The sequence below is a fragment of the Molothrus aeneus genome, chromosome 1 (assembly GCF_037042795.1).
Source record: "Molothrus aeneus isolate 106 chromosome 1, BPBGC_Maene_1.0, whole genome shotgun sequence".
Taxonomy (NCBI): Eukaryota; Metazoa; Chordata; class Aves; order Passeriformes; family Icteridae; genus Molothrus; species Molothrus aeneus.
This window is the reverse complement of record NC_089646.1, coordinates 96,821,342-96,834,264: the sequence shown is the minus strand read 5'-3', so window position 1 is coordinate 96,834,264 and position 12,923 is coordinate 96,821,342. Positions and strand designations below refer to the sequence as shown.

General features: G+C 37.5%; 1 protein-coding gene across 1 annotated transcript in view; it reads left to right on the top strand.

The window, feature by feature from the left end:
* Positions 1-11,201, top strand: part of DOK6 (docking protein 6) — a 240,258-nt gene extending 229,057 nt beyond the window's left edge. The window contains exon 8 of the mRNA XM_066546168.1: positions 10,899-11,201. Coding sequence (XP_066402265.1) covers positions 10,899-11,038 — 140 coding nt within the window. The 3' untranslated portion in view covers positions 11,039-11,201. The remainder of the gene's footprint in view (positions 1-10,898) is intronic.
* Positions 11,202-12,923: the final 1,722 nt, after the last annotated feature.

Here is a 12,923-nt window from a genome sequence, read left to right as displayed (position 1 = left end):
CTGTAATTTCAAATTGCACTTTTAAAAAAATTAAAACCCTTTCTCCTTTAGAATTGATGGAGAGGTATGTCTTCCTGCCTTCAAGTGTTTCAGGAAACTTTTTAATATTTCCAGAGAGCTAATTATCAGCTAATACAATATTTCACTTTTGCATGGCATCTACTATTACTATCTAGCTGCAGCTTGAAATAACATTAAGATCTTCTAGAGAATACTTCTAAGGACAATTTCATAGAAAATTATTTCACAGAGACCCCAAATCTGAATAACAAATGGTTTAATAAATGTTTTTAATATATGGGTAAAAAAGTGAAAGGGGAAAGGTAGAAGTTCTGAAAGCTGTGTTTCATCCCTGCATATATTAATGTGAGAACTTCTCTGAAATTTTCTCATTGGTGGCAGAAAAAAAAAATGGAAAATCTTTAGTCAGTTTAAATAGCTCATTTTATCAAACTGGGAAAGGTACTTTTTATCTCCCACAAACCACCCTCCTCCTTCTATTCCCAGCAAAATACACACAAGCAAGGCTAATTCCCTGTGTTACAACATAAATCCAAAGTTCCTTGAAGGAGAGGCATTTTACCAGAGTCCAAGACTTTTTCCTGTTCTTGGACACCATTGTCTACAGTTTGAATGGCACTTTGTCCTCAGGGAACTTCCTTCAATGGAAGCACAGTAATGGGATGACTCTGAGTTTTATAGCAGAGGTAGAGGAAAATGATCAAAAGCAGATGATGAATTCTGCTGCTTTTGTGCAGTGAGAAGCTCTAGCATGGCTCAAACAGGACTGAATCTGCAGTGCAACCATTTGCTGAGGTAATCTCACACCCAGCTGATGCTAAATTGATGGTCCCATTACATCTCATATCCATTTCCTGCCTCTCTGAACAGCCCAGAAGTGGAGCAGATCTGACTCCACTGTGGAAACCAAACATTCAAAAAACATGATTTGCAATTTGATTTGCCTTTTTTGTGTCTTTGTTTTTGATAAGGGTTAGTTTTGCTGACAGTAATCTCCCTATTTCCCTGGCTCTTCAGGTGTGCAAAGAAACTGGTTGGGAGTGCAAAAGGAAGGGCTCAGAGGTACCACCTGCATGTCTTAGACTTTGTTTTAGATGTGTTTAGTTCTCATGTTCTACTCACATAATAAAATTGTCTTTTAAATATAGTTTTTGTAGAATAAATACCCATTTCAACTGGCATAAATCCTTTATCCCCATTTTTCCCTGTGTTAAGCAATGTAAGCTATACTGCCTGCCAATTTTTCTCTATTTTTTTTTTCCAATCAAGGCTGTATTTTACTTACATAAATTGTGGTGAAAAACATATTCCCTCCATCCTGTCAGACCAAATTTGTTCTCTGACTGTGTTCTCAGACCTCATGTGCTGAATTTCATTTTATGGCAATATTTTTTATAGGCTAGTGATGAATCTTTGTGAATGGAGTGTTTATAATGAAAATACTACCAGCCAGGAAATATTGGTCATTATAAAGATCAGCAGAATTATAACAGCCACAAGATTAAACAGTACTGATCAATCAATAGTACATGCAATAGTACCCCCTTTTCAGAGGCAGTATACTGAATCCACACTACACACTTTTTATGGATGTAAGTAATTTTTTCCTTCATTTTGCTTTAGATTTTCTAATATTAAATTAGAATTTCACTGTTTCACTCCACCTCTGTAGTATCAGTTGAATTTCATCAGGCCTGTATAGAGTTTTCTGGAATAGTGTATCCAAGGGGAAATGTCAACATGATTTGAAATGCAATAAATATTTAACAGTGACATATTCCTATCATCAAAGTTATAGGCAATGTATAAATTTGCATTTTTACGTTGAATTTTTCAGTAAGATGCTTTCTGTTACATCAGTGATAAATTTAGGCATTGATTTTTTTTAACAATCTATCTGATAAAATCTCTCTTTTGAAGGGGCATTTAGTTTGGCTGTAATAAAAACACAGCATTTTGAGGAAGGGAAAAGTGAACACTGAGCTAACAAACTGGTAAACCAGGATGATGACACTACATACATAGCTACCAGCTTTAAATTATTCTGGTACATGTACATTGCAAAGATGTAAAATAAAATTATACTCCAATTTCTGCCCAGACATCTACCATCAGTTGGCAGTCCTAATGACTTCATGCTCTACCCAGGAGTCAAAAGCAGATAGCCAAGTGTGGAGCTCTACTTACTTAGACACTGCAGAAAATTATTTAAGAAAAAGTAACTCAGCCCACACAATTTGATCTATCCTTCACATTTGGTTTTTTTACTAGCTTTATATTCTTCCTGCTTTTTTAATTATTCCAGGAGCAGGTTAATTTTTCAGAGTATTTTCTTTTGTTGGTTTGTTATATCTCCATGATACAAAATAAACACTAAAATAATTTCCTTGCTGGAGTTTTCCCTAGCTGTTGTCTCTTCCCCCTACTTTAGCCTTTCCCATATGCACTTAGGATCAGAGCATTCTTTTCTTGTTATTTCTTGCATTTTGCAGTTGAATCTCATTCAGATGTTCCTTGGAGTGAAGGAAATTGTCACTTGCAGAAATTTCTCCTCTACCTTTTTTTTTTCCTTAGTATTACCAACATACATAGGTAATACATACATTATGTATGTATTTGTGAAGTCTGCTTTGTGAAGTTTCTGTTTAAAAAGTTCATTGAGTTTTGAGCTTGAATAGGAAAGTGAAACTATATGCATTATGTATAAAAATGCTTAGTCTTTGTTTACTTTTGTGGTGAATGAAATAAATTTACTTGGCACAGGCACAAGTTCAGAAACAGCTAGTATTCTCATTATGAACCTTGATTTTATAGCTTATGTGGAGATGTTTTATATTAGGTTTTATATTAGTTTCTGGTTGACTGAGCCTGTGGTTTAAAGAATGAATTAGGCCACCTTGGACAAAGTACTCAGCCTTTTCAGGTACCTTTGTTAGGGCACTCATTCAAGATTTTATTTGCTGTTAATTGACTTGCTGGCATTTTGATACATTTTAGTGCTAAACTGCGCACATTTCCTCTCAAAAGCTTTTCCTCAAGGTCGTGATGTATCTTTCAGTACAAAACAAAAGCCTTGACCATGGTAACTTCTCCATACACACAAATTTTGGATCATCTGTGTAATGGTTCAGAGAAACCTGCAACTCTCCTAACTTAGTGCAAGTCGGGAAGAGCAGCTCAACACTTTCTTTAATTGTTTGGTTTTTTTTTTTTAATAGGGGATTTTTTTCTCTTACAAGTAAAATTACTGAGAATAAAGGATTTCATTGTATTACAGAATGGTTTGGGTTGCAAGATGAGGCTGCTCAATGCCAGGCTATCAGGGTTCCCTGAAAAATACTTTTAAATCAATAAACTAAAAATTCAAATTATCACTGCAGAAAGTTTCTCTTCTATAGAATCCATGAAACCAAACTAAGAAATCCTTCTTTTTGAGAGTCTTCAGCTGGAAAATGATGTTTGTTTTGTAGCAAATTTGGACCTAAGCCTAATTTTGTGTCAAGTGGGAACATGATTGAACCATTTTTGACTGTGTTGGCATAGTTGAAGAGCTGGACTCAGGACAGAGGGTGAGAGAGGGCTGGTTTAGTACTCCAACATTAGCACAAGTGCAAAAAGCTGCAAAGACAAAAGGAATTAATCTCTGCAAGGACTGGTGTAGTCTTTATATGGAAGACAATATAAGAAAGTTAACTACAAGCTTATTATGCTTACCTTACATTGGCTCAGAGCACAAAACTACAAAAATTGCTGCTCCAATTTCTTTTACTTAATCTCCTTGAAGTTCAGGCACACAGGCCTACAGTTACAGATAATAAATAGAAGAGTAGCAGTCAAAGAGATATCATATGTAAAATAGATCAGTTTTTCCAAATATGTGTCAGATTTTGGCAGCAGAAACATGAGCAAAAACAGAAAAGACTATTGGGTAATGTGAGATGTGTAAAATAATTTTCTTTTCCCTGCCCTGGGTGGAGATGTTAGGTATTAGGAATTTAAATATGTCTCCTCCCTTTATAAACACGCCTAAATGCATTATTAGGAAAAAAAAAATCTCAATGGAAACCAACTTAAAGTAGATAAAACTACTCGTTCTTGAGAAAGATGTGATTGATGTTCTAATATTTCTACCACAGGAGCTACACCAACTTGTGATAGTCTAGGTAGGTGATTCACAGGTTAAGTGCAGCAGGACAGCAGGTATTTAAAAACACTTCCCAGAAAAAAACAGCAGCAATTAAGCCAACCTGGCCTTCAGTCAATATGCTGGCTTTAATTACACCTTTCAATATACTGCTTTTAAACAGCTGCTATTTTAGGTAGGGATACAGATGAAATAATGCTTGTTTTCCCTGTGCATAATATTTACAAGCAATTCACATTGTAGGTATTGAAACAATTTTTCTGTGTTTCAAAATATTGACATGTAGACATGGTCTTCACAAAACTCCAGCATTTTTGTGTCAAAATTGGAATGTTGAAAATCAGGATATTGTAAATGTACTGGTCTTAAACTGGCAATCCTGCAGTCTCTTCTGCATGCATAGTAAAGCTCCTTCTTCTCTAGAGGAGGACTTGATGACAATGCCAAAGACTTTTAAGTTAAATAATAGTTTTCCAATTCTGGGAAGTGATATGGCTCTTTAACAAATATGTATCTACTCAGGTACTTACTAATCTTGATGCTGTACAGTTTAAAAGTTTCTACTACTTACTACAGTTAAAAAGTTTTCCTCAAATTCTGAGGAAAATGAAACTATTTTTCAATTAAGAATGGAAAATAAATATTTTGAAAGGGGGGAGGGTAAGAGTTTGTCATTCATTCTCTTCATATATTTCCTATGTATTTTATTCTCAATTTAAATTAGTTTTCTTCAAAAGTATTTATAATAAACAAACTAAACCATTGTCTTAAAAATCTGTCCCAAAAATTAGGTTTTTGATATTCTTTCTCCCTTCACAAAGATATATGTATCTGATGGAATTAAATCCAAAATTATTTTAGAATACATGAAAGTTGGAGCCCAGCTGTGTTCCCTGGAGTTTTTATTCCAACTGCAGTTAAATTCAAAGGAAAATTTGTTTTTCTTTATTTGGAACTGAAACAGGCCCAGAGTTTCACTTTCAATAAGTATATGGAAATCAATATGCTGTAATGTAGTTTATGCTGTTTTTCAGTTTCCATCTGCTGCCTTCCATTGCATCTTTTTGTGAGTGACAGCATAATAATTGCTGTACCAATTAATGCCCTTCCAATCCAACTGCATCATTACTGCAAAATAAATGTTTTGCTTTGTAGCAGTTTGTCCTGCTATGAAACTTTGCTTTAGTTATTCCAATCATCTAACAGCAGAAAAGGAAAAGCTGCTTTGTCATCAGTAGCTCAATAGAAGACACTGTATATTCAATACAGAGACTTGGCAGAATTTTAACCAGTATCAATTTATAAATAGGATAGCAGCAATCATTTATTTTCTGCCTTAAATGAACGTATCCTTTTTGATGAAATAATAGCCACTTAACTGATTTGAGACCGAAGTAGGGGGGTTTTTTGGAGAATTTTTTTTTTCTTTATCCAGAATAAAATATGAAGCCTCTTTCTTTGCAACAAAAGCTCTTAGAGGATAAAAGCTTCCATCTGAAATAAGCAGCATAAAAATTTAGTTCATTTCAGTAAGAGTTCAATTTTCCCTGGTGGGATTTCACTGCATAGCTACAGTGCCTTTCCCACTCTGTCCTCTGTCCTAACAAAAATGCTGCAAAGAATATCAGAGGTTGAAGCACTTTGAGACAAGCTTCCCCATTCAAACAATATCCTCAGTACAATCTCTGGGCCTCCTCTGGTATAAATAGGAGCTTTCACTGCTGTTGGGAAAGTCCTTGGAGAATGCACATCTAGATTAAAGACTGGTACTAGTTTTGGGAACTTTTCTGGCTCAAGAGTTGCATTTAGTCCAGTGAGAATTGTGTGAGGAAACAACACAGAGCTAACTCCTTCTTACTAACGTTTCATTCTTGAAACATCTGTTAGCTAATTGGGTTTTTTCCACCTTCTTGCACTATCCTGTTTTGCAATGATAAAATCTCATCTGTCTCTGTTTCCCTGCTTCCCAGACTGTTCTGTTTATTGTGAACAATAGAATTTTCCAATTAATATTTCTAAAAAGAAAAAACTGCTTTACAATGGAGCAATTGATTCACTTTATTTATTCTTAGCTTGCACTGATTGATTCATAGAAATTTCTTTTGAGCACAAGTTTTTCTGTAGCATTTATAGAAATATTTATAGCAATTGCAGAACTCTTGGAATCGTAAAGTCTCAGAGACTCCCAAATACAAAACACAATAGTAATAAAGATATCCAAGTGGCTTTAATTTAATTACTTCAATTTTGTGCTCATAATCTTGGAAATGGAAATACAAAATTTTATTTTCAAAAATAAATTTATTATTCTTACCCAGAAAAATAGAAATGCATTAGAAGTACATCCTTTTGTTTGTAAAGTCATCTGTTCAGAGGTTAAGAAATCCCAGATGAAAGCTTGCTGTGCAGCTGCAAATGTCTTTATTTTTACCTAATGGCAATCTCATATAAAGTAATTAAAGGCCTGCAACAGAAGCTGAAACACAGGAGCCTCTGGTTCTATTAATTTTTAATCACTGTACTGCAGAAACATAAACTTATATTAGATCTTGGATGGGAAAAGCTTAGTCACGGGGTTTCAAAAGTGCTCCCGCATCAGAGCTGTGAGCAGTCTGGTGGCGATGGTGGCACATTGCTCACGGGTCATCATTTGCCAAACAAACCATCTGGCATGGAAACCAGCCTGAGAAAAAACCTGCCATCTCTTCCCCTTGGCTGCTTGTTGCTGCTCCTCAGCGTTGCCAGTGCAGAGATTTGTAGGGCTCTTGCAAACCAGATGACCAAAGTGCTTCCGTCTACAAAGCAGCTTTGCAGTCTCAATGGCTCAACTGAGGGGCAGTGAGCAGCAGTGTCAGTACAGAGTAGAAAGGGAACATTTTCAGCTGATTTTCCACAGAAAGTGTAATGTTGAACCTCACCCACAGGCAAAGGGGAGTTTTAACACAGGACTTGTACATCAGAGATTAGTGCTCTAACCAATGAACATCAGATGAGAATCCCTTGAATTCTTGTATTTGAAAAGAAAAGACTGACCTTTATTTCATTTAAAAAAGAAAAATGGTTGGCACCTGCCTTCTGGTTAAGAATTTGAATTCTGAATCTAAAACAGAAACATCTCCCAGTAAGCAGCAGTAAGGGAGCTTTTAAAGCTTATCCCTGGATCTCTTCTCTTCTTATTTTTTTTTCCTTTTCATTTAGCTTAGTGCTGCAAGTTTTTTCTCAGAAGTTGTAATCGATCTACTTATATGTACATCAGTCACTGCTGTTACTAGGAAACCATTGGGTTTTTCCTCTAAAGAATTGTTATAAATAAGCACCATGCCATGAAATAAGATCCTTGTGTATACTTCCTCTGCTTCCAACATAATTAAGATCAGGAAAAATCTAATTTAATGTAATTTACTGGGTTACATTAAATTTTCTTGATGGATCATTCATACCTAATTGCTTTGGACTGCAGCTTCATTGCATTCTATAATCCTGAGAGTAAATTTGAATAAAGGATGAAGCAGGCTGAGTAATACTTATGTTTCCAAGGTCCTGTCCTGGAACAGAAAAAAAAGCAACTTTTCCTCTGTAAGCCATGGGGGGGAAAAAAACTCCCCCAGCTCCACTGTTGTCTTCAGGTCATGAAATCTGGGTGAATCAAATTCATCTTGTGCTGACTTCAGACGAATTGTAGGGAAGAGTTAGTTTTGCGTTCTTAAAAGCAGCTGTGGTATCAAAGAGCTGCAAAATCCACAAACAGTATTCTTCTTCTTCTTCTTCTTCTTCTTCTTCTCTCTTAGCCTTTTAAGGGCCAAATATGACTGAAGCAGGAAACTTAGAAAGCTGTGGAACTTTAATCCTTCACTGCAAAAACTTTACCTGTATCTTTAGTTTCAAAATCCTGACTGCTGACATAAAGTGTAATCTTGGAGACTGCAGTACCTAGGGCTCCGTAAGACTGATCAGCTGTATGAATCTTAAAATAATATTTGGGAATGAAAATAAAAGAGTCTATTATAATATAGAATTTCCGGTATGTGATATGCTGAATTTTAACAAAAAGCTGATAAGTGCCCTAAATTTTGGAAATTTACTATTTATCAGTCTTAAGTCAACTTGGAACCTTTTGGACTATTTTTTTATTTTGCCACCATCATTTTCTTATTCATTTGTTGAAGTATATTAACATAGCTAATTGGTTTGTTTTTTTTTTTTTTCAATATAAGTTGAAGGTAAATATATTGCCTAGATCCATTCTTTCCAAACTTGTAACTTTTCTCTTACCCGTAGCTCTCCCATTTCATTTGAACCAATGTCCTCTACTCTTTTTGTTATTATTTTCATAGATTGATATCATAGTGCTCAGCTTGAACCTCAACCAGACATCTTAGACCTCTTGGCTCTGCTAAGTGTACCTTAATCTTTTCAACCTGTCTGTCTCTCTTCTATTTCACTACGTATCCTAGCAGTTAGGAGAGAAGAACTCTCCTCCTTAAAATCTTTGGCTACAGAATGGCAAAAACTAGCCCTGTTGTGACATTTAGCTTCTACAAATTTTCCTTTAAAGAACAGCAAGGGATGTGTTGGCTGTTGGAAATGAAAGACCTGAATTTAATTTCCTTTTTAACTCTCATAGATTCAAATTCATTTTCTACATTCCAAGACACTGGCTAAATTCCTTAACTAGAAATTAGTGCATTAGGGGCATTCTTCATCACTGTATTAAAGCTACACTATTCTACAAAAGTGGATTTAAAATTAATTATACAAGATACAGCAGATGACACAAATAGGTCTGAGTTTAGGGAACTCTATGGTTAGTAAGTCTCTTTACTAAGTGGTCATTGTCACAGGGATTGTTTTATACTCTTTGGATAAAATACATTAAGAAAATGAAGGAAAGTTATACCTTGACATACTTTATTTATCTTTATTAGTCGGAAAGAGACAAATTTTACATGGAAATCATGGGCCTGGTTTAGCAACTCCTTATGGCATTTAAAGACATATAATTCTGCTTCTGGGTAAAGGGAAAGCAAGATCTTACATCCTGAGAAGGAAATGCAGCAGATTTGCAACAAAAAGTTAAAATCTAGAATCACGCATCTGCTCATGGTTAGGTTTGCATTAGATTAAGAAATAGAGTACCAGTAATTGTGATGTAATCCCAAATGAAAGTAAAAAAAAACTAATAAAGGCCTTATATAATATCATGATTGAAAGTTGGTTAAAGCAATAAAACCTTTAAGACTATTCACAAACATTATCAGCTACTGTGTAGCTCAGAGCTCACGGTCACCATAAGCTTTAGTTCAGTTTGATGCAAAAGCTTCTTGAAGCAGAAAACATCTAAACTTTTCATCTCAGTCAAGTTTTGGTAGCCAATGTCAATTTAACCCCATGAATAAAGAGTAAAAATACACATAAAAAATTCATCCTCCTTGCTTGTGCTTTGAAACTGATTTTATGATCATTAACATGCCACTGGGAATTCAGATTCTGGCTTTACTGTCTTCAGTGTCACTAAGGTGTACCTTCTATTCTATTTTTCATTTAGTTGGATTTTTTTTTCTCTCTTGGTCCCAGCATTGGTCTGATAGTATCATGTTCAGGGGGAGCCATGGAGTTTTTTTCATGACAAAGTCAGTAACGTGTTATGATCAAACTTTTCCAAATGCAAGTGAGGAAAAGTTTTCCCAAGTCCAGTGAACATCATCCTTGGTTTCAGCACTACTGGGCCAGCTGCTAACTGTTCTGAAACGTGTCAGCATGAGCTGAATTCTTTAGTATTTGAGTCTATACCATTGCAGCTATTCTTTAATATCTCTGTGGTTGGCATAAAAATATGATTTTGCATTCTTACAGGTAATAAGTGTATTAAGATAGTTTTTAAAGCATTATGCAAAACCATTTTAAATCCAAATTCCAATATACATTTCCAAAAACAACAACAAAAAATAAAAATGCATGAAGATATGCATTTTGGAAGTTTTGGTTTTGTTACTTATTAAATTACAATTTTGAAAGGAAATATAAGTTAGGAAAACTATCAGGTTACAGAATTGGGTCATCAGGGTTACCTGAGTTTCATCACTGGCTTTTCACATGTGGTTTCCCATCTTACTGATTAAAGCAATGGTTATATGAGATTCACAAGGCCATCTGGAAAAGAGCACATCCTGGCACATCCTCATCCCAAACAGTATTCTGCCATGTGCACCATATCCCACTGCCAGTTCCTTTTGGAATTACAGTGGTGCTGTGCTTACCTGACAAACTGGCATCATGTTCAAAGGACAGTAAGAAAATGAAGTGGGATTTGTGGAAGTAATCCCTTTGAAACCCCTGGCATTACCTTCATGGGAAGCGCTTCAGGTAAAAAAGATGTGCACTAGTTATTTGTGAGCCCTAACAGACAGACAGAGAGACAGCCCTAAAAGACTTGTTAAGTAGAAAATGCACAAATACGACACTGAAATTTTGAAAAGTAATTCTGACCCTAAATTATATCTGAGTTGGGTCTGAGGCCTTTTGCCTTGGCTGGGAATCTGTCAGCCACTTGTGCCCTTAGCCACAGGGAATACCCTCTTCTGCAGCCCCAAAAGGACCCAATGAAGCAACTCTGCTCTCCAGGCACCTTGGCACCGTGGGACAGTAGGAAGCTAATCTACTGGAGTCTGTGTCTGTGGTGAAAATCCTCAAAGCCCACTTACATCCTGTGTGTTCATGTCTCTCCTTGCTCCAGGTCACAACCTCGGCTCAGCGAAGGTGTCCCGGGCGCAGACATTTCCCAGCTACCCTTCGGAGCAGGGCGAGGAGCACCAGCAGCCGCTGTCACTGGCCAGCAGCTACGCCTTCAGCTACGGCTCGGGGCTGGTGCAATGACAGCCGGGGGCTGGACATGGACAGCTGAGCCTGGAGCCTCCCGCCAGGACCGGGGAGCCGCTGGCCCCCTCTGCACCCACCATTTGCCGTGAAAACTGATGCCGACCAGCTCCAGCCGGGGCGCCGCCGATGCGGGAACCTGGAGAGGCGGCTTCCCCGAAGCAGAGGCTAAGTCTTTATTTATTTATTTTGCCGTTCCTTTTGTCGATATGTTCAGAAAGGAGGGGGTTGGGGGGTTGGGGGGAGGGAGGAAGGGGGACACGTCTGTGTTGTAAGAAAGTGGTGGAAACAAATGAAACTGTGTTGGTTGGTGTGAAGGTTTCTGCATGACCGGAGAAGGTCCCTTCTGGGGCTCCATTGCAATGGCGCGTTTGACACTGGGGGCCTTCCTTCCCGCCCCCACCAGCAGGACAGCCTGTCTTCACCCACAACCTCTGTAGGTCCTTGCCACAGCCTACAATTCCCGCTGGAGGCACTGAAATGTCACCTACTCAAGATGTGGCATCAGTGCTGTGAGGGTCACCTCCAGATACAAGTGGGTTCACCCATTGCCCTAGAGGGTGTTTGGGTGTTTTTTGAGCCAGGCACCAACAAATACTGGAGCAGCAGACTGATATGTTTTGTTGGGAATTGGGTTTGGTGCATCAAGGTAAGGTTATTGCCTGGTCCAGCTCTAATCTTAAATTCCTGGGGCACAAATTCATCCCTTACACGTACAATTTTCACCATGCCCCTAAGAGCTGTGAACATCCCTATCAGCAGCACAGTCTAGTCCTCAGAACTGCTGCAAAATCCTCTTTTTTTGCAAATTATTTAGGTAGCCATCCCTGCAAGCCTAACTTTAAAAAGTGGGAAAACTGTTCTTCAAACAGAAAAACGTGGGCCACTTGCCCCGCTGGCAACTGCCTGTGCCACGGCTGGGCCAGACATGGTAGAGCTGAGCTCTGGTCTTGTCTTTCTGGTCAGTGTTACTTTGATTTTCTGTGTTTTCCTCTCAGATTTCTGTTCTAGATGCACATTGTATCTTGTATGATCATGTGTCAAGCATCTGTTTACTCTCAAAAGGAGGATGAGTACCTCTCAATGGAGATTTTCTGTCTTTGGAAGACGTCTTTAAAAAATGAACTGTAGTAGATGTTTGTAATCAGTAATGAGGGAATAAGTTGGAAGGCATACCTGTAGGTGGGGAATGAATTTTATCTATCCTGAACATTTAGATTTTTGTAACTGTTATCAAATATTTATGTACTTCTCGTGATGCCCTGAAATGTTTGAAATTGTGAGGAGAAAAATTTGCCCTCTTGTATGATCTGAGGAGCCTTGTGTTCTGTTCCCAGTGTGAAACTATTGCCATGATTACCAGAGGGATTCAGTTCATTGGTTGTTTCTCAGGACAGGTTGAGGAAATGTATCAAGGAGGAGACACATAGACTCTTTTCCAATGAAACAATTGGTTTTATGTACTATAATTTAACGGAAAAAGTGCTGTTGGGTTGTTTTATATATGCACATTATATATATATATATGTATTAAAAGGTATGGAAGAAACTTCTGCTTTTGATTAAACATTTACTGATACAGTATGGTCAGCTTTTCTCCAACCATCTTCCTGGCTAAGAGACCTTGCAGACTTACAGCTTTCAGTGAACGGCTGCTGAATAAGAAAAGCTTTGCGATCCACTTGAATGAAACAGTTCTACCCCACCAAAATCATCTTTATTTATTTTTTCTGTTTTTCCTGGTCTCATTCACTACCTCTTTTCCTTCTCACAGTGGTGCCATACTCAGGAATAGAATGGCTCCCTGCAGAGAGTATTTTGATGAGCTAAAATGTAAAACTGCTCTCCCACGCTGTCAGGGCACTGTACCTAGGGTGCTCTCAGA